General features: G+C 34.0%; 1 protein-coding gene across 4 annotated transcripts in view; it reads left to right on the top strand.

The window, feature by feature from the left end:
- Nucleotides 1–23,590, top strand: part of Zcchc7 (zinc finger CCHC-type containing 7) — a 220,488-nt gene that overhangs the window by 145,024 nt on the left and 51,874 nt on the right. For all 4 annotated transcript variants that reach the window (XM_015492130.2, XM_048783357.1, XM_048783358.1 and 1 more), the window contains one exon: nucleotides 22,848–22,891. In XM_015492130.2, the coding sequence (XP_015347616.2) occupies nucleotides 22,848–22,891 (44 nt within the window). The remainder of the gene's footprint in view (nucleotides 1–22,847; nucleotides 22,892–23,590) is intronic.

The raw sequence follows: 23,590 nt of genomic DNA, 5'->3' as shown, positions 1-23,590 counted from the left end.
TGATGAAAGATATGATTGTACATATTCAAGAGATTAATAGTCAAATTGATGAAAACAAAAAATAGCAAGAGAAATGGAAAAACAATAAAAATTACATTTGACTTATTAGATACAATGGAGGCCAAATACAGTAGAACATCTTTAAAAGTGTTTGGAGAAAGGGAGGACACTGGGGGAGATTTGAACAAGAATTTTCAACACAAAATTCTACATTCAACAGAAATATGCATCAAGAATCAGTGCCAGGGCTGGGGATGTGGCTCAAGCGGTAGCGCGCTCTCCTGGCATGCGTGCAGCCTGGGTTCGATCCTCAGCACCACATACAAACAAAGATGTTGTATCCGCCAAAAACTAAAAAAAATTTAAAAAAAGAATCAATGCCAGATAAAGATTTAAAAGGGAAAGATATATTACAACTCCTAAAACAAATACTAAAATTTAAAAATTGCAGGGAGATAAATAATCAGTAGAATTTATTATGTTCCAGTTTTATTTCATTGCCACTTGATTAACTAGTCTTTATTTTTCGTCATTTATAATTAAAAAAGAAGATACTTGGTGGGCTGGGGTGGTAGCTCAGTGGTAGAATGTTTGCCTTGCACGTGTGAGGCCCTGGGTTTAATCCTTAGCACCACATTAAAAAAAAAATAATAAAGGTATTGTGCCTCTCTACAATAATTAGATAGATAGATAGATAGATAGATAGATAATAAATGTGCCTGAAAAGAAGAAACTATAGAGGTGAAATTCCTCTTTCTCTATTTAATATAAGTTTTTCCCCTTTTTCTCTTCTCATTCTGTATTCAGAAGAAAGTAAGGAGTTATATGGCATTTTATTTATAATTTTGTTAAATTAGATCTTCCTCATTTGGAGAGTGGTCAGTGTTTCATATTCATAATTTCAGCTAAGGACTTGGCATAAGCATTCATGATCTTTGTAGAATATCTCTCATCAGCCCTTCAAGGTGTTTCTTTTACTGAGTTTTTTCTGCACACCACCATCCTCCATGTCCATCATTACTTCTGCCTCTGTTTCGGCTACCTCCTTTTCCTCCTACCCCAGGAATGTTTGATCTTTATCTTGGATTTGATACCAAAGTATCATTACTTACAGTTGTTAATGGAAGGAAATGTTTAAGTTTAACTAAGAAACACTAGCTTCAGCATGTACATATTGAATAATGGCTTCCCTATCAGTCCCTGGAACCAACCTAATTATCTTTCAGGTTTCATTTCCTAGGTTAAAGATGCCCAAAGAACTCTTTATCATAAAAGAGCCAAATCAAAACTTAATTGCATGTTGTGGTTATTAAAATATGCAAGTAAGCTAAATAGTCCTAAAATTTCCTAAATATTTTGCATTTGAAGTTTTGCATTTTAATAAGGATATCCATTTTGTTCATATTCCAACATATAGTTCTTCAGGCCCTAGAATCCCAGTTTCCTTCCAACTTTCAAGTCTTTGTGCCATAAGTGTCTATTTAGAATAAAGTGTGTTACTGCAATCATTAGCTGCACTCTCTGGACTTTGAGGCCTTTTCAGTAGAACGGGAACATTCTTTCCAATTTATGCACCAAGAGTTGGCAAAATATTATTTAATAGGTATGGTGTTTTGTTCTAGAGAAGGATGGTGTTGATAGTTACACAACATTATGAATATTCTAAATACTTCTGAACTGTACACTTAAAATGGTGTTAGTAAGCATTATGTTTTTTCTGTATTTGGCCATCAAAAAGGGTGGGGGGGGGGTAAAAAGTTGGCCTTTTTTTTTTCAGGGCTCGGGTGTAGCTCAGTGGTAGAACACTTTCCTAGCATGTAAAAGGAGCTGGATTCCATAGCCAGCTCTAAGAAAAAAAAGGAGAAAAAAAAAGTTGGCTTTTTGATGATAGCTATTGTAAACTGGGGTGAGATGGTATCTTCATTGTGGTTTTGATTTGGATTGCCCTAATGATTGGTGATGTTAAACATTTTTTCATATACTTCTTAACCCTTAGTTTATCTTCTGAGAAATATCTGTTCAGGTCATTGACCCATTTTCAAAATCAGATTATTTATTTTGCTGCTGTATTTTGAGTTCCTTATGTATTCTGGGTACTTATCCCTTGTCAGATGAATAATTTGTAAATATATTTTTCCATTTTGCTAGTTCTCTTTACTCTGTTGACCATTTCCTTTGCTATGCAGAAACTTCTTAGTTTGATATACTCCCATTTGTCAACTATTGCTTTTGTTGCTTTTAGGATCATCTTCAAAATTCCTTGCCCATTCTAGAATGACAGAGAGAGAGAGAGAGAGAGAGAGAGAGAGAGAGAGAGAGAGATATTAAAAATGCTGATGAGGGGAAAGGGGAACTCTTATATACTGTTGGTTGGAATATATTTTAGCATAGCCATTATGGAAAGCAGTATAAAGATTCCTCAAAAAACAAAGAACTCAGGGGCTGAGGTTCTAGCTGAGTGGTTGAGCGCTTGCCTGGCATGCATGAGGCACTGGGTTCGATCCTCAGCACCTTTGTGTCCATCTATAACTAAAACAAACAAACAAACAAACAAAAAAAAAAACCTCAACATAAGACCCAGCAGTTCCACTACTGGACATATATCCAAGGAAATAAAGTCTATGTCAAAAAGATCCTTGAACTTTGGGCAAAGGGGAGGAAGAGAGGGTAGGGGAAGAGATATGGAGGCAGGAAAGATGGTGGAATGAGATGGACATTATTACCCTAGGTACAGGTATGACTGCACATATGGTGCAACACTACATCTACAACCAGAGAAATGAAAAGTTGAGCTGCAGTTGTGTACAGTGAATCAAAATGCATTCTGCTGTCATATATACTTAATTAAAATAATCTTTTAAAAGATCCCTGTGCTCTTATGTTTATTGCAGTACCATTCACAATAGCCAAGGTAATCAACTGAGGTATCCATTGATAAATGAATGGATACAGAAAATGGTATATATACACACAACGGACTATTTTCCAGCCTTTAAAAAAAATTCCTGTCATTTGCAACAACATGGATGGGATTGTAGGACATTATATTAAGTGAAATAAGCCAAGCAAAGAAAAAGACTACACATTCTCACTCACATTGAAGCTAAAAAGTTGATCTCATAGAAGTAGAAAGCAGATTAGTATTCTGTAGAAGCTGAGAAGGATAGAAGTTAGAAAACGGGTACCAAAATACAGGAGGATGAGAGAAGTAAGTTCTAGTGTTCTGTAACAGTAAGGTGACAATTTTGCAATTTAGTACATATCTCAATATAACTATAAGAGAGTTCAGAGGTTCCCAACACAAAGGATGCTGATTATCCTGATTTGATCATACACATTATATACATTTATCAAGTTACCACATTGTACCCCATAAATATATATAATACATGTCAACTGAAAACAAAAAACAAGATTTATTTTCAATGTTGACCAAAAAATTTAGGCAAAAGTGCCTTTGATTATTTTTTTCTGTTAAGAAATAGCATTGATTCTAGAGGCAGAAGTATCTTGCTTTTGATTTAAAGAGCTACCCTACTTGCTTACAGTCAATATATAATAATTATATGTTAATATGTGTAAAAGATATTGATGGCACAGTAAGTTTTTTGTTTCACTGGGTTCAGAAATAATTTGGGAGAAGTAAAGATAGTTAACCAATGTTGTATCCACCCTATCCTAAAGTTTATATTCATGATTCCAAAAAAGGTATATAATCTAAATTACCTTAGTTTCAGGGAAAATTTTTAAATTAAGTTTTCTTTGTGTTCACTCCTCATCCCAATATTCCCCATGTCTAAATCTGACTATAGCCTCTTTAAATATTCCCAATATTTGAAAACAGAACTTTAAGGTGGAAAACTGGGTTCTTCCGTTTGTCCATCCTCACTTGGATTTTTATTTTGAAAAGAATAATAGAGGACAGTTTAACAGAACTGATATAGTTGACCCCCTTTTTTCCCACCCAGTTTCCCACTACTACTTGAATTTAATGATATACTTTTATTTTCAAATAAAAGTATATCATTAAATTCAAGTAGTAAATTCACTTTTTTTGTGGTTTGGTAAGAAGAATGAGGATGCAATATGATTGTAGACACTAATTAGATTATTAGTGGTAATGGTGATATAAGAGAAAAACAATTCTGACTTAGAAAATTATCAGAAGATGGATGAATTTTCAAGTTTATTAGTAAGAATAGACAATTGGTTTGGTTTAGTCATCAAAATAAACTCTGACCTATTAGATTCTCAAGTTCCATATTGTGCTTGAATTTTCTATTGGGAATGAAACATTCCACTGTCCCTTTTTACTGTTTAACTTAAGCTGCAGTGAACACTAAGAGAATGGCCCTGTGGCTGAGCTGCTTATTTTTTTTTTTTTTAATCTATTCATTTTATACTTTCAGACAGATTTTTCCCTGGGGTGAAACAAAGGTTAACTGAAATTTCCTCTGTTGTGTACCTGAACGAATCAGCAGTTCGAGAAGGAAATCCCATTGATGGGCCAAGAGAGTGACAGGCTCTATTTAAAGAATTCCCCCGACTGTGTGGTAGACCAGCCATGCCATGAATTTAACTGTTCCTGTGGTCCCCATACTTGTACCCACCAAAAAAAAGAGAGAGAGAGAAAGCGACTTTGTTCTGCAAACGTTGCCTTAAGCTTTGAAAACCATGAGCCATTGAGTTTTGTGAATTCAAGTTAGACAGCAACAGAGGCCAAGACTCTAGGGGAACAATATCTGAAAGGGAATACACAAAAACAGGTAGAAACTGTTTAACTGTTTTATTTCTCTTTGTATATACATATTTATGTGTGTTTATACAAACACCAAAAAAAAACTAGACCTTTTTTGCATTTTATGTAGCAAATCCTAATTATATTTAAGTAGTGCTGTTAAGTTTTTTTAAAATGTATGACGAAGAGGGGTTTTTTTGTTTGGATGGTTGATACAGCTTTCTGCTCCATAAAAGTATTCTAGTTTTAACAGGACATATTAAATGTTTTAGAAATGAGAGTAAACACAGTATGAGTTTAAATGTTTTTTTAAAACATGGACACCATATAACCTCTGCAGAAGCTTTACTGTCAGAAACAGCTCATGTATTTTGTATTTTTCCTGTTTAAGGGAAGCTGCTTTAAATATGAAAAGATGGTATCTTGAGTTGGATTAAACATCCTTAATTCATGTGTATTTAACCTCAGGACTTGTGAGCCTGTTGAAAAATCCAGCTTTAAACCCTGCCTGGTAGGCCTCAATAGTGCATACTGCATGGGGATTATAAATAGTCCCAGTCTTTCTGAGGTGGAGGTAAATGTGTATTCCCAGGGGGCATGAACTGTTTACATTTCTAACAAATATTTCACACATATTTCTATGTATAAGATTTAATTTTAAACTTTTTTTCCTTTATTATTTTAAATGTGTGTTATCAGGTTTCTTAAGTGTATTCATCTAGTTGTCTGGAAACTTAAGGAGATTTTGAAAGACATTTGAATTAAAAGAATGATCTGGATATTGAGTGAGTGATTTTGTTTTGGGAACTTTGAAGAAGCAGGTACCTTTTGAGTTAATTCCTGTGGGCAAAATATAGAAATTCATTTTAAAGATCATATGAAAACTAGATTCATGCTCATAAATAAGAAATGGAAGTCTAGAGAGATGAAATGTTAGGACATAACTATAGTGTGTTTTGGAAGTTAGGTCTCAATTCATGCTTAGTGTTTCCTTGCACAATAACCTTGCCTCTTTTTATTCTGAGTTTATATTTTTAAAATAATTTCTCTCATTTTCTTCTGCTATTTTCTGACTTTCTTGACTCCTTTTTTTCTGTCCTTTGTCCTTTTCTCCTTATTTCTGTATTAGTCCTATTGCACATAGGTTTTTAGCACTGTATGTTAGAAGAATTGTTTTGGGGAATGGATTTGTCTAAATATTTCCACAACGCCTATAAAAGGATTCCATCATTCTTTTTGGATATTATTGTTCAAAAATCAAAATTATATTTACCCTGATTTTACCCTAAGCAAGCCTTAAAGTAGCCAAATATTTACTTGTTGCTGCTATGCAAATAGAAATAAGCGTTTATAATACTGTGGATAGATACCTTTGTGTGTTGGGGAGGAGGGTAGTGGGATTGAATCCAGGGGCACTTTACCACTGAGCTGCATCCTTATCCCCCACCCCCTTTTTGATGACAAGTTTTCACTAAGTTGCTAAGACTTGTGACTTATTCAGACCTGGATCTTCTTACCTCAGCCTCCCAAATTCCTGAGATTACAGGCACCAATTGATCTTTAAAGATAATAAAAATAATTGACAACATTTTGGAAAATCACTTGGTTCTTCAAAATTCATTCATCAAATATTTATTGAGCATCTACTATGTGCCAGACATCATGCAAAGTGACAAAGGTACAATGAAGAATGTGATGGAACTATTCCTTCCCCTTTACAACCTGGTGGAATTACATGAGTTAACCACAACTAGAAAGGTGGGGCATTATTTTTATAAAACTCTAGTCAAGATTGTCTCTAAATAAATGATCAGTTTTGCTCCTCAGATACCATCGTTCATATCTGAATCAGAATATAGTCCTGTGTTAAAAAAGGAAAAGTACAGTTTGAAACTCAAATTGTTGTATGTGCTACATGATAAAATGGCAATATTGTAGAGATGAAAACCAGCATTTTAGCTGTTTTTATGTTCTTTCCTCCTCTCTCTCTCTCTCTCTCTCTCTCTCTCTCTCTCTCTCTCGGTTTTTCTTTTTTCTTGGGTGTCTATTAGGGGACAGAAGGTAATTGGGGACTGAACCCAAAGACTATGCATGTTAGAGAAACTACATCCCCAGGCATTTTTTCAGAGACAGGACTCACTAAATTTCCTAATCTAGCCTTGAACTTGTGATCCTGCCTCAGCCTTCCTAGTCGCTTTGCAGGAATTACAGACATGTACCACTATGTTTGGCCTTTTTCTTCTTTTTATTTCTCATCTTTATTTCCTTTCTATGGAAGTGTTTGTTAGTGGAGATTTGAAAAGGAACATTCTTTATATATTATGATACTTTCTTTGAAGTGTTGTATGTTTAAATGAGTTTTTAAAAATTATTTTTATTTGAACACAAAGTTTCATATAATAATTTCGAATCCCTCATACCTTCTTGCTTGCTTTTAGCAGTCTTAACTTAAAGTGAGTAATAATTATTGTAGGTACGTTGGCAAATATTTTTGTTTTGTAATTATTTCCTGAGCTAAATTGAAATTTGAGTGGCTTACTGTCCAAGTGATTTATAAATTCTACCCCACAAACTGAATCATCTGGTGCTGTGTTTGATGGTAGAAGTTTTAAGGTGATCTGGTACCAGTTTGTAGTTGACAAATATTTCTTTTGTGGTCAGACTCTTCAGACAGTTGTCTATCTTAATTATTCCTAAATTCTGTCTTTCAATTCTCTGTTTAGTTCAATCAGGTTTTTGTATCACCATTCCATCTAAACTTCTCTTACCTGCATCACTAGTAACTTTGCTAATAGACCTAAGGAACAATTTTTAGACTATTTTATCTGACCTATCAGTGGCATTTACCACAATTGATAGCACTTCTTTGATATATTGCTTTCAATCGTCTGGAACATGAGTCCTTCCCTATGTCACTGATTACTCCTAAGTTCTTTCTCCTCTTTCTCTGTACTTACTCAGTCCCTTGATAATCTTACCCCATCCTATTCTAAATATTATCTCCATTCCATAAATGGCAGGGTTTTTTTTTATATTTCCAGTTCAAATCTTTCTCTTAAACTTAAGACTCATGTATTCAATAGCCTCTTCCCTGTCTTCATTTAAATAATTTTAATACAATTGCAAATTAAACCTGTCCAAACCTTAATTCATCTTCTTCCTGCCCCCAACCCTATCCCATCTTCCAACATGTTCCTCTGCAGTGTTTAGTTGCTGTAACTCTATCCTTTCAGTTGTTTAGGTTAAAAGTCTGGGGGTTTTCTTTGTCTTTGTCTTTTATATTCTTTTTGAATTCATCAACAGACATTGTTAACGTTACCAGTCAGAAATGCCTTCATTTCTTGACACATCCAGTGTTCCACCCTGATCAGAGATATTAGTATTTGTTGACTGAATTGCTATCATAGCCTCCTAACGGGTCTCCCTGCTTACATATTTGCCCTTGCCAACCAGTTTTTATTCTCAGCAGAATGATTCTTCACATTGTAGTCAGATCATTTCATTCCTCTGCTTATAATGGTCTAATGATATCCCATGTCACTAACAGAAAAAGACAAAATCCTTATAATGTGCTACAAGGCACTTCATAAATGGATACCCTTGTACATCTTTGACTTTGCCTTTCCCCAAATCATTCTATTCTAGCCATACTGTCCATTCTGCTGATCCTTAAACACTCAGGAATATTCCTGCCTTAAGTACTTTGCTTTGAATATTCTCTCTAGAATATTCTTATCCAAAAACGCATAATCAATTCACTCATCTCCTTTTAAGTTTTTGCTTAAATGTCAATGAAGTATGCTCTATACCCTATGTAAAATTATAACACATACTAAACATGCTCAATTTCCATTACCCTATTCTACTTTTCTTTTTTCTAAAGCACTTATAATCCTTATCATATCTCATTTACTTATTACATTTGATCTTGATGGTTTATCACCCCTATTCTGTAAGAGCAGCAGTCTTTATTTTGTTCCCTGGTGTATCACAGGCATCTAGAATAGTGCCTGGAATGTGGTAATAGCTCAGTAAATGCATGTTGAGTGAATAAATGAATGGTAAGAATTAGAAATAATCTTGATGTTTAATTTATTAGTATACCTTCAGGTTCATTGCACTTAATTTTAAGGTTTTTTTTTCTTTTCTTTTTTTGAGTATTTCTGTTTGTAAGAATTGATACTATATTACTTTTATTTTTTTCTTGGAGATCCTCAAAGAACAGAGGAAAAATTACTTTTCCTAATAGAATAAAATCCAATATCTCAGAATTAACTATATGGGTCCATTGAGCCCTTTTATATATCTGAGGTATATCATAAGATCCTAGTGTTTTATTTTTGCCATATCTTTTTTTTCATTTTCACATGTATTTTTAGATGTTAATGGACCTTTATTTTATTCATTTATTTACATGTGCTGCTGAGAATCTAACCCAGTGCCTCACACATGCTAGGCAAGTACTCTACCACTGAGTCACAACCCCAGCCCTATTTTTGCCATATCTTGAACATTTTACTGTTTCATCATCCTAAGAATAATTTCATCATTACTTATTCATTATTCCCAAGTGTGCTCAAAAAAAAAAAAAAACTACTAATAAGAAAAATGATGGAATCCGCAGAAAATTGATCAAATTGCCTAGAAGCTGATGAAGGAATAAAAAGAGGCATCACTGTTGTAATCATCCTTCAATTTTCTTACTGTGTTGCCTGAAATACTGCATTATTTTTCATGACTGTATAAAGAAGTCTGGAGACTCTATCTTAGTTGAGAATTAAAATGGCAAACAAAACTAACAAAAGATACTTTCAAATTATTAGATTAATCAGAACATGGGTGGAAAAAGACAGGTACCTAGACCCTAATGGACTCATGAACGTGACCTTTTAAGTAATTCTCAGACTGTTGATTTTTCAGAGGATATGGTAGGTGAGTTGCCTCAAAATTGAGAACTGAGGAATGAACAATAGTTCTGAGTAGAAAAAGGAAACAAGGTATCCTCACCTAGTCAAGTCATTCAAAACAAAGTTCTTCCATCACACAATAATTACAAGAATAACCCGCTTTAATAAAAGATATGTAGCTGTGTTATTTCATGCTTTATGATATTTATGTCTGAAAATGTACCTGATGTGGTTTATATCAAGTGGATAAATGCTGAAGACAGTGATATGTGCTGGGCTGATTAGAAGGAAACAGATAATGCAGAAGTTAAAATTTTTCTGATCATTTTGATTGATCTATTTAAATTTAAAAGTAAAAATGTTCTACAGTGATAGAGCAAAAAAGAGATACATTTGAAATCTGATACAAATATTTGCAAAATTTATGTGTCCCCAATTCAAGTAAGATAATTGATGATTAATCAGTTGTATTCCGGGATGATGCCTGTTTTAGGTATATTTAATTTCAAAAATAAGAACATATAATTAAAATTTCACATTTGCTATGTTTAAATTTCTAATTTCACTATCACTTTAGTCTCCTATAAATTATTTGTGAAATGGCTTAAATTATTAAAAGAGCCCATTGAACCCAGCTAATAATGGTGATAACTGGTTTTCCTACTGTAATGCAACTGGTGATGTGAGTAAAACTTCACCTTTTAGAAAGATGAAGTGTTAATGGCTGGCTTGATAATAAGTAGATCTTTCAGACCAAGTAAATAAAACAATTATTTCAGAAAAATCAAAAAGTTGTATAAGAAGGGAAACAGTGGTAGCTCAGTGGTAGAGCGCTTGCCTTGTGCACATGAGGCACTGGGTTCGATCCTCAGCACCACATAAAAGTAAATATATAAAATAAAGATATTGTGTCTACTACTAAAAGAATTTTTAAAAAGGAAAACAGTGTTCTGCTATATAGGCATAATATAAATTGCATATTAATTTAACCTGAGAATAAAGGATGAAGGGAGAAAAATTCATATAGAGTGTTATAAGAGAACTAAATCCTCTTAAACTTAATAAGAATTTTGATGTCTGTGTTAAAAGTAGATAAATCCATGAATAGCAAAATGGACATTTATATAGAAGTATGCAGTATCCAAAAGAAATAGCTGAAGCGTTGGAAATAGTTGACTTTGGGGAATGCAAGTTGGAATGGGGAAGACAGAACTGCCAATTTTTTTCTTATATAGTATTTTAGCATTACTAGAGTTTTTTTAATGCATGTATTTTTAATGCATGTATTAGTTTGATAATAATGAAACTTATCTGGTATGCATCAAATGAAGTTGAAAGTGCAGGGACACCACAGCAATCGCAGGCCTGAGGCAATAAATGGACTCTGATGACTAGAAGGACACCTAAATATTGGCCTGGAAAGACATGTTGAAGGAACACACAGTAGAATTGTTAGACCTGGGCTGTTTGAATAGCAGGTGTGATATATCTTTGAACTGTTAATAACAACAGAGGAAAGGTATTTGAGCCCATTCAAGTGAGCTATAAAGATGAATTTTGCTTTGGATATGTTATACTTGTAATAACTAATATAAATATTTGCAGTGCGTCCCATAAGCAGTTGTAAATGTGAGCCTGGCCATAGTTGATTTAAGATCTGGAGAGAGATTTGAAGCAAATCCAACCAAAAAATGACAGTAAAAGCAAATTGTTTTGGAGTGACATGTTTCACCAAGGAGAGAGTAAGCACAGAATCAGACTTTAGAGGAAAAAGAAAAAGGTGTAGGAAGGAGACAAGGAAATATTAAAAGAAATAGAAGGATGATTTAAAGACTATATGTCAGATTGCTAGCTATCAGCCAGTAGATAGCAAATTTTATATACCTTTTAAATCTTCTCTAGAAACCTTTTTAAAGTAGCCTTTTGATTAGATTTAAATGTGTTTTGTTTGTGTTTGTCATTTTACAATTATTTCAGATGGGTATATTTTCCTTTTTTGCCTTTGGTGGGGCTGAGTTCAGAAACAGATAACCATAGTAGATATCTTTAAAACAAGAAAAAACAACTCCCACAATCCCACTGTATTGGTGGTTTCTGTTGATAATTTCCCCCTTTTTGTTCTTGTTACTTAGTATGATACAACAGTCTTTTAAAATTTCCAAATAAGGACTTCTTAACCATGTGATTCATTGATGGAACCCTTGGGGTATAGGGAATGGAGGATGAGAGATAATTGTCTGTGTCTCTCTGTCTCTCTCTCTCTGGGGACAGACAAAGCCCTTTATATGACTGATAACTTTGCAGGAGCTCTTTATAACCTTGTGCCAATAAGCACCTGTATTTATTTCCTCTTTTTTCTTCCTCCTCTACTTCTAAAAAAAGAAAAGCCAAATCCCCATTTTATGTTTTACACATATTTTTAAAATATAAGTTGTTTCTGATAAATTTAATACGATTGAAAATAAGATGAACATTTTGCTGCCTTGCAAATTCTTCTATTAAAATTTGTTTTATTTAAACTATTGCCAGTAATACAGCACAAAATTTTAATGACTAAAATAGTTCTGTGCCCAATATTGTAATGAAAAATATAAATATAATAAAACCGAGACAGAACTAAAAAGAGCAGTTTGAGAAAAATGCAAGTGAATGAAGTGGCTTAACCCTCAAGGGATTTGAATGTGGCATTGTGTATATTTCAAAAGTTTCCGTTGAAATAACAGATGCTGCTGATGAAGTTGGGAATAGTAACTTCATTTGTGACTGGTTCAGTTGCTTATTAGAAGTGAGAAGATCCCAGAGGGAAATCGGCTAAAGTGGAGTAGGCTCAGGAAAGGATGTGACATAAATATCTGGCAGCTTTGTGTTTGTGATCTTTAATCCGTAAACACTGGTTAGGTACTGGCATGAGTATCTATAAATGTGCAATTATCTTACATTTTATGTAGTTCTGTGTCTGCCAGTGTTGTTATTCAATAATGGTGATTTTTTTTAAAGGTTCCTTTTTATTTCTTAGAGTTGCTTACTAAAAAATTCTGTTTTTTCCCTAGGTGTGGAAAACTGTCTTACTGAATGTTTGTATGATGATAGTTCATTAAATTATCTGTTGGCTTAAGTGCCAATTCAGAAAAGTACTTATTCACTCAAGTTTACATATCAATGTGTTTCTTTTTTGTTGTTGCTTTTCTTTTTAATTTCAAGGTATGCAATATATTGTGATGATAATTAGATAAAGAGATGTAGTCCCCCTCTAAAGAGAGATTTGGCATAGAGAGGGAAATAAAATATTTGATATAGCCCTTAAATACAAGGTTTGTAAGTGCTCGGTGGCCTAGAAGATACAGGTGAAATGCTTTTAGACAAAGACGGAGGGAGAAAATACTTCTACCAGAGAGAAATTGGAATATGTTCACATTATACATTGAATAACAGTAGAATGGTAAGCAGTTTATGATAACAGAGATAGAGTTATTTTAATACTCTATGTGAGCAATTAAGTGGCCCTGGGCTAAAGTAATGGCATTAACAAGGCTGGATAGAGAATTTATAGGATTTGGTGAGTAATTGTATGGAAGGTGAGAGGGAAGACATGAGGTTTCTTATGTGGAAAACAGACTCTGGTGCAAGTCACTGAGGTAGAGGATACAAGGAGGAGAACTAGAATGTTTTTGTTTTCACATTTTTTAAGATTCAAAGAATGAGAAGAAAATAGTTCTGTTTTAATGATTATGAATTCGAATTACCTGTGATGAGTAGGCCTAGATGAATAAATTTGATAGTTCTTTAAAAATACAGTTTACTAGCTCCTACTGTCTGTCACATTGTCCAAGAAGTAATGATTACCAGCTCTATAATTATCTGTAACTGCTCTTTCAGCAGAGACATGATCTTCAAATATTCTAACATTCCAAAATGTAGGCAGACTAAGAACTTTTGAAAATTGAATGCAAAAATACTGGTAAATAACTAGATTAGTACTGTGTTTCACAGAAAGCACAAATTGCCTTTTTTTTTTTTTTTTTTGCTCAGTATTGGAAAGCACACACATAGAACAATGAATATTTGTGTAACCATAGCACATAAGTGTGTTCTGAGAATAAAATATATACTTAAAGCACTTTATAGGCTCAAAATCACCATGTAAATTTGAAAGATGTTTATCATAACTAGTTTATAGTTTATCATAACTATCATGTAGTAATTGAATGTAGGGAAATGTGTATGATAAAGACAACATAGTAGCCCCACAAATAGAGGGGAAAATATATAAAACAGACTATAAGGTTATGGGTTCACTTTGTTTGGGGTTTTAAAATTATTTAAGAAGAGGTGAAATGTCCTGAACATTGCATAGTATTAACAGAGCAGTACTCTTCTGGCATCTCTGCCTTCAACATTACTTCTCTGCTAGGAAGAGTCCTGCTACACTATTCCTGTACTGTGGAGATCTCACACAGTAGGGAGTTAGGACTTTTAAAAAGGACATGGAAGGTTTCTTAGTTCAGAGAACAGATTTAATATTAATGAATTCCTCATGTGTGTTTTTGGCAATAAGCTTCTTATAAATAATAATATTCCAACCAAACTGTATTATTTGCTGAATTATATTGCTTTGTTCATTATGTTGCTTACACCTTTCCTTTTTTTTTTCTTCCCTCTTCTCTCCCCCTCTCTCTAATGTCTTTCTTCATCTTCACTTTTAAAATACTCTCTAAAACATCTGCTTTCAGCCATATTGGGTTAACTAGAGCTCGACTTCCCTTTCTGACAGGATATGTTGAATTAGCAAATAAGGACTTTAAAACAGCTAGTATAAATATAGACAGATTTAAAAGGAAAGATGAATATAATAAGAGAAATGGAAGATGTTTAAAAATTAAGCCAAATGAAACTTTAAGAGCTGAAATATGCAGTATTTGAAATGAAAAAAAAATTACTCATTGAGCTTAAATACAGATCAGTTAGAAATTTTTCAGATATTGGATGACAGGCAGTACAGGACCAGGGTTTATGAGAGGAATCCTACAATAAACCCAGCTTTCTGCCTAGCCAGTTTCTGGACTATGGTGCCAAGAGAGGGAACCCAAATAGAGCATGGCAATCTCACTGAAATGAGAAAACAAAGTTCTGAGTGAATGGAGAAGCTGTAATTTGTAGAGCACAATACAGGAAGAAGAGGGGACTGCTAAAGAAATCACTCCAGATATCCATATATGGATAACTTTGAATGCTAAGGGTACTGAATGCTTATCTGTGCATACATGGAGCAAAACTCCACCAGACCTGGGCAAAAACCTAAGTATAAATATCCAGTTCCTAGAACATACACAAGTTCTTCTAAGCCAGAGTGGAGGGACAGTATTGAACACCCAAGGCATTTAGCAGAGACCATATCTTAGTAGTAGGACTAACTTAGCCCTAAAGCAAAGGCTACTTTGGATATACTCTTAAACAAAGTCTTTTTAAAAGGTCCAGTTGAGGGCTGGGGCTGTAGCTCAGAGGTAGAGCACTTGCCAAGCATGCGTGAGGCACTGGGTTCAATCCTCAGCACCACATAAGAAAAATAAAGGTTTTGTGTCAACCTACAACTAAAAAACAAATGATTTTTAAAAAGGTCCAGCTGATGTGGAAGTTGCTTGACTGCTTTATTTAAACAAAGCCAAGCAGTTATAAAGTAAGAAACATCCCCCAGAAAATTATTAGATATTTAAAGAAGCAGGAAAACATGATTCATAACAAGGAGAAAAAGAGATCAAATGAAATAAACCTAGAAATGACAGATGAAATTAGTTGAAGAGGACTTTAAGTCACTTGTTATTAACAAAAAGGAACTAAATTCTTTAAAAGCCACAAGTTATCAAAACTGGCCCAAAAATAAATAGAAAATTTGAATGGATCCATAGCTACTAAAGAGATGGAATTATTGTTTTAAAAACTACTGGAAGTTGGGCTAGGGATGTGGCGCGCTCGCCTGGCATGCGTGTGGCCCGGGTTCCATCCTCAGCACCACATACAAACAAAGATGTTGTGTCCACCAAAAAAAAAAAAAACTAAAAAATAAATATTAAAATTCTCTCTCTCTCTCTCTCTCTCTCTCTCTCTCCCCCCCCTCCCTTCCCTCCCTCTCTCTCTCTCACACTCTCTCTTAAAAAAAAAAAAAAAATACTACTGGAAGTAAAATTCCTGGCCTACCAGCTCTAGCCTACATGATTTCACTGATAAATTCTATGACATATTTAAGAAACAACCAGTTCTATACAAAAGTTTCCTATTTCTCAACTCTTAGGAGGCAAGTTTTATCCCAATATCAAAATCATGCAATGTGGATTAGACAGAGGCAAATGAAGGGAAGGGAAGGAGGAAAGGAATAGGAAAGACAGTGGAATGAATCAGACAAAACTTTCCTGGAGTGTTCATATATGAATACACCACAGTGAATCTCTGCATTGTGTACAACCACAAGAATGTGATCCTAACTAGAATAAGATATATTCCATGTATGTATTATATGTCAAAATATACTCTACAGTCATGTGTATCTAAAAAGAACAAATGAAAAGCAATAAAAATTAAGAGGTTAAAAAAATGCAAAGACATTGTAAGAGAATAAGTCAATATCCCTCGTGAACACAAGTACAAAATTCTTAATAAAATATTAACAAACTTAACTCTGAAATATTTTTAAAAGGATACTACGTTTTAGCCAAGTAAGATTAATCCCAGAATATAGAGTTGGTTTAACATTTGAAAATGAATCACTTTTATTTACCATATTAACAATGCAAGAGGAAAAACCTTGGAACCATCTCAATTGATAGAGAAAAGGCATCTAATAATTTCAACAACACTCATATTAAAAATTCAGCAGATACAGATAGAAGTTTCTTTAACTTGCTATGAAAAGTTCATAGCAAACCCAGTTTTTACTCAGTTGTGAAAAACTGGATATATTCTTTTTCTCTAAAGTAGGGAATCAAGCAAAGACTATCAGTTGTCACCACTTACATTCAGTGCAGTATTATAGTAGCAGTCCTATATAATGCAATAAGATAAGAAAAAGAAACAAAAGGCATATAAATTGGAAAAGAGGAAGTAAAACTGTTTACAGGTAATATGAAAATGTATATAGGGTTGGGGTTGTGGCTCAGTGGTAGAGCACTTGCACATGTGAGGCCCTGGGTTCAATCCTCAGCACCACATAAATAAAAATAAATAAATAAATAAATAAATAAAATAAAGGTATTGTGTCCAACTACGACTAAAAAATAAATATTTAAAGAAAAAAATGTACATAGAAAATTGGCAGGAGCATACAAAAAATTTTTTCTTAAACTAAGTGAATTTAGCAAATTTGCATGATACAAGGTGAGTTAATAAAAAGCAATTGTATTATTATAAATGTATGGCCAAAAATTGAAAAAGCCATTGTCATGAAAAATTAAAGAAGACCAAAATAAAGAAAGAACTATACTATATCATGTTTGTGTATGGGGAGTCTCAGTATTGTTAAAAATTTTCCACCTGATCCACAGATTCAACATAATACAGATGAAACTTTTTAAGAGAAATTGACATGTTTATTCTAACATTTATACAGAAAATTAAGGAACCTAGATAGCCAAAATAATCTTGAAAAAGAACAAATAAAAAGTTGAAAGCCTATATTATATGATTTCAATACTTTTAGTAATCAAGATGATAATATATATAACAATAGACATATAGCGTAATGGAACTTTCAGAAAATGACAAGCAATTGATTTTTAGCACAGTTACTAAAGTAGTTCACTGAAGAACCGATAATCTTTTCATTTAACAAATGATGCCAGAACAACTGGATATCCATAGCTTGTTGGATAAAGTTCTAAAACTAAAGAATTTCTAGAAGAAAACAGAAAATGTTTGTAACCTTGGCCACAGAGATTACCTTAGGCACAGAAAACAAACTATGAAAGGAAAAATTGTCAAATTTAACTTTCTTAAAATGTAAAACTTAACTTTTTTTTTTTCTTTCTTCTTGCAGTAGAATTGTGCTACTCCTAAGCTACATCCCCATCCCTTTTTATTTTTCCTTTTTAGATAGGGTCTCACTAAGTTGCCCAGGCTGGCCTTGTATTTGTGATCCACCTGCCTCAACCTCTTAAGTCACTGGGATTACAATCATGAGCCACTGTGCCAGGTTTAAAATTCTAAACTTTTGCTCTTAAATTAAAAAGCAGGTCATAACTGAGAGAAAATATTTGTGAATAACTTGTCTGATAAAAGACTTGTATCCAGAATTTATGAAGAACTTCTGTAAGTTAGTAAGAAAACTATCAATAAAAAGGGGAAACAATTTTTTAAATGGTCAGCAATTTTGAACAGATGGTTTTTGAAAGAAGATAAAGAATGTCAGACAAATAGATGAAAAGATGGTCAGCATGATTAATCTCCAGAGAAATGCCCATTAAAATCACTATTTAAGCTGGGCGTGGTGGCAGAAGTGTGTAATCCCAGCTATTCAAGAGACTGAAGCAGGAAAATCTCAAGTTTGAAGCCAGCCTGGGCAATTTATCAAGACCCTGTCTCAAAATGCAAAGGGCTGGGACTGTAGTTCATCTTCAGAGTTCTCATGTACAAGGCCCTAGGTTCAATTCCCAGTATTCACCAACCCCCCAAAAAAATCCTAATTCACTACTGTTTTACACCCATTCTAAGATTAACATTAAAATTCCAGCGATTGATGAGATTATGAAACTGCTGGAACCCTCATGCACTGTTGATAAGAATATAAAATGGCACAACAACTGTGAAAATAGTTTGCCAGTTTCTTACAAAAGTAAAGGAAGGATATGCTTTTTTAAAAATTCTAATTAGTTTCACATGACAGCAGAATGCATTTTGACACATTGTACACAAATGAAGCACAACATCTCATTCCTCTGGCTGTACATGATGCAGAGTCACACCAGTTGTGCAATCATACATATATATAGGGTAATAATGTCTGTCATTCCACCATTCTTGCCACCCCCACATCCTCTCCTCTCTTCTCATTCCCTTCTGCCCAGTCCAGAGTTCCTCCATTATTCCTGACCTACCCCCCCCACACACACACACACACACATACCCCATTATGGATCAACATCTGCTTATCAAGAAAAATCCTTTGGGGATTTTTTTTAATTTTTTAAAAATATTTGTTTGTTCTAATTAGTAGTACATGATAGCAGAATGCATTTTGATTCATTGTACACAACTTTTTATTTCTCTGGTTGTAGAGGATGTAGAGTCATGCCACATGTGCAGTCATACATGTACCTGGGGTAATGGGTTCATCTCATTCTACCATCTTTCCTATCCACTTGCCCCCTCGCCTTCTCTCCCTCTCTTTGCCCAATCCAAGTTTCTCCATTCTCCCCATGCCCTCCCACCCCTTTCACTTAGCATAATATTCTCTAACTCCATCCATTTACCTGCAAATGCCATAATTTTATTCTCTCTTAATGCTGATACTCCATTGTGTATATGTACCACAGTTTCTTTATCCATTCATATATTGAAGGGCATCTAGGTTGGTTCCATAGTTTAGCTGTTGTGAATTGAGCTGCTATAAACATTGATGTGGCTGCATCATTGTAGTATGCTGATTTTAAATCCTTTGGGAGAATATGTTTTTGATACCCAACAATCCTATTCCTAAATATTTTCCTAAGGGAAATCAAAAGCTTAGGTAAATTTTTTAAAAGTTTTTTATTGCATTTATTGTGCTGTTCTGTTTATAATTGCCAGAAACTTGAGACAACCTAAATATTTATCAGCAGATGAATAGCTAAACAATGTTATATCCATACAACACAATTCCACTCTGCAAAAAGCAAAAAGAACAAAACTACACTGCCCAGCAACATGGATGAATCTCATAAATGTTAAGAGAAAAAAATTAGACAAAATGGTACATTATGTATGATTCCCTTTACATGGGGTCCTAGAACAGGCAAAATTAATATATTGTGACAGAAAACAAATCAGTGATTGCCTGAAGTGGAGGATTAACTGCAAATATGAACAAAGTAACATTTTGGACTGATTTTATTTTTAGAGTGGTTACAGGAGTGCATCCATTTGTCAAAACGAAACACTGTATTTTATTGTATGTAAAGTATACATCAATAGTTTCCTTTTTTTATTATTATTTAGTTTTTGAGGATCTTTATTTTTTTTTATTTATTTATATGTGGTGCTAAAAATTTAACCCAGTGCCTCACACATGCTAGCAAAGCACTGTATCACTGAGCCACAACCCCAACCCTCAATAGTTTCCTTTTATGGATCAGATTTGTGTGACTTTTTTGCCTCTCTCTTGAATTTGAATATTATCAATCCTAAATTTACCTTATCCTTTGTTTGGTTTTCTCTTTCTTACTCCTTCTTTCATTTATCGCCTTGTCTTCTATTAGTCTATAAGCTTTTTATTCATCCTTGTTTACCCTTTAGCACCTAGTTAATTGTAATCTTTCAGTGGGTATTTGCTAAACTGAGTTAATACAATGCAAAGAAAGATATATCAGCTATTGCCTGATTACTGTACTGAAGTCTGGAAAAAGTCACAATTCCACATATCATCAAGACCAAGGCTTTATAAAGCAGCTAAGAATTGATAATATGCATCCTTTGGCAATCTTAGTTGTTTACTTTAGGCAGGCCTGTTTTTACATTCTATGAATTGGGTAGAAGACACATGGGAGATGAGTGGCCCTAGGCCCTGTGGCAAATTGTATCTAAGGCAAGGCACTGTATTCTGGTTGCAAAGGGCCAGAACATTTAGGCAAATTGTACTAAGTAGCAGTGCATTAGATTCCAGCAATAAAAGAAAATTAGATAGTATCACAGAAATTTAGTGCTGGAAGGTACCATGGATGCAGTTTAATCATATTCATATTCATTATTATATAGATCCAGAGAGAGTAAATAATCTGCCTATCACCACATCCACCCACAAATTAGAGGCAGAGTTAAGACTAGAAACCAGGTTTCTATCAGTTCCCATGCCCAGAATTTAATAAAGTGGGAATTGGCTAATTGTTCTGATGAGTTGCCGTAGACAAGTTAGATTGGGATTTGGAGTTTAGACATGAGTGGGATAAGTTTAAAAAAAAGAAAAAGCAAGGGATGTGGTCAACTGGTCAACTGTCATTGTTTCATTATTAGAGTCAAACAAAATTTGGAAACATGGGGAAGGGAGTTGGCTAAAAGTCCTGGTGATGACTTTGCTTTTATTTCTAATTGAAGTCTATTTTGTAGTGGTAAATTTTCTACAGTAAGAATACATTATAATTTTTTGAGGAGTCATTAGTATAAATAACCTAGAATATTGTTGAATTCAAAGGAATGTTAAAATAATCTAAATCGAATCCATCTCCCTCTCCCATACCCTTTTTCACTATTCTCTGTTCATGGGTAAATTTACTGGGAGTTCTGGAATAGTCACAGTTGCTATTTTGCGTTTAATTGGCTTTGCATTCCTTTCTTTTTTAAGAACAGTATTAAGTCATTCATAATTAAGTGATTTCAAATGGTCATTTTAATTTTAATTTTAATGATGAAGGACACTGAGATCCAAAGGCAGCTTTGAAAGCTAGAGCAAAGCATGTTCCTTACCTGGATCTTTTGAATGAAAGAATAATAGTATGGATGGTGATGATGAAGGAATACAAGCTACTGCTTTTTAATGTATTCTCCACTCTCAGTATATGGATGCAGCCTCCAAATTTTACAAAGAAAATAATCATCAGCACAGCATCTCTGCTTTCCTGTGGATTGGTCTTTTTGTAAAGCAGCCTTATGATTTTCTTAGTAAAAGTATTTTATTTTAAAAATATATTTCTAGACACTTACTTCTGGTAGGCCTGGGAAAATGTAGATTGCTTCATGTCTCTTCAAAATTCCTTTCAAAGAAATGAGTTAAACTTGATTTGTGTTTTTCAGATAGAGGAAAGTAGTAAGGTGGGAGGTAGAAGGAAATCTTAACTTTGCCTTGGGGGAAAGAAAAATCTTTCAGTCCTTTGTTGACACCTTAGCTTCTGCATTAGTCATAGGTCCTTTTCCTCCTTTGCCATGGGAGGACCAGAGGAATGGCAGCCATCCTAGGTTTTTAAAAGGACAGTACAAAAAGAAGAAAACAGCTGATATAGAAAAATTTAGTGATTTTTTTTTTTCTTCCCCTCTATATTTTACAGTTGTATTTTTAGGTTGATAATCAATGGCTTCTGGATATTTGGCCTCCTTTTTTTGGTCCTTTATTTCACTGTTTTGGGTATTATTGAGTCCAGTACAAAATCCCTAACCTTAATAATGTTTAGTTTTTTAAAATGTTACAATGAAAGTCACCTAGGATGGATAGCTAGTGGACACAATTAATGCCAATGTTGGGAGGAAAAAATTTCTACCAACTTAAGTCTAAATTGGGACCTGGGAATTAACTGACAATGGGCAGATTAACTGGAGAAAAGACAAGGTTTATTCACACACTGGTGGGATCACTGAGTAATGAGTAACTCACTGAGGAGATCAGAGGATTATAGTGGGGAAGATTCTGCTGAAACTTGTTTACCCAAATTTTTTGGAATGTGTCCATAGTCAGTTACCTCATCATCTCCATGACTGGACACCTCCAGGAAGGTTGGGTAAGGACACCTGCTTCTCAGTAAAGCTCTGTTTGAGTCAGATAAGGAAGTTCAGATAAGGTTTCTTTCTACATCTTCTGTTGGATGTTGGTCCTTCACTGATAATTTATATTTGGATTGTTGGTCCTTCGCTGATAATTTATATTTGTATATTTATATTAATGACTTTCAAAGCATTTTCGCATCTCATTCAATTCTCATAGGACATTATCAATAAACAGGGCAAATACTGTTATCCTCATTTCACAGACTCAAAGGCATTAAGTATTTGTTGAGAGCCACACAACTGATTAGGGAGCAAAATTAAGAGTTTAAAGTATTTAGGTCTAGGGCTATAACTCAGTAGTGGAGCACTTGCATAGTATGCACAAGGCTGGAGCCCCAGCACAGATTAAAAAAAAAGTTTAATAAGGTATTTAGCATTTCTCACTATACCTCTGGAATCCACTTTGAGTACTAACAAATTGAATGATCTATTGTGTATCTGTAAGTGCTTTAAAGATGACAAAGTTGAGTAACATTTTATTTGTTTTGTAGGAGAAGATGATGTAAACTGGTTCATCAGTGACAAAGACGTGGAGGTAAAGTCAAATTGTTTTTAAAATTTTGAATTATAGGTTAATAAATTTTCCTTTGATACAAGGTTTCCTTTTATTTCATCACAATAAATTTTGAAAGAATCAAATGTTTTTAAAACAGCAGTAGTCAAAATGGCTTAGAAAGTTTGATTTCAGTATGTAAGTGATTTAACTTTTCAGAAATTTGGTTCAGCCTTGACTTTTATCAGCTGATTAATAGCCATAATGATATAGGTTCTTTCCTTTTCTATTTCTTCTGTCTTGATGAGTCCTCTTAGCCCACTGTCCTGGTACTGCTAAAGATCAACACCGGAAATAACTGCTTCTTCAGCGTAAGGAAATGGTTAGTCTATATTTAGGATATGGCAGGTGTTTGACCTTGTCAAATATTGGCCTTCTTGTGACAGATGCTAAAAAAGAATAGAAGTTTTAAGAGATAACTGTCCTACTTAGCAAGTTCAGCAGAATAACAAATAAAAGATGAAGATTGTCAAAGATGGGATTCTGCCAAATGAGATAAAAGCATGGTTGGGAGACACGCCGTCTGATAGAAGAAAAAGTTGGCTACGATCTACATACTGTGGGGTCGGGCTCCAAATTCCTCAATAGGACACCCATAGCACAAAAGTTAATAACTAGAATCAACAAATGGGACTTACTCAAACTAAAAAGTTTTTTCTCAGCAAAAGAAACAATAAGAGA

Source organism: Marmota marmota, unplaced genomic scaffold (assembly GCF_001458135.2).
Source record: "Marmota marmota marmota unplaced genomic scaffold, marMar, whole genome shotgun sequence".
Lineage (NCBI taxonomy): Eukaryota > Metazoa > Chordata > Mammalia > Rodentia > Sciuridae > Marmota > Marmota marmota.
Note: the sequence above shows the minus strand (reverse complement) of the source record. Positions and strands in the feature narration are given on the sequence as shown.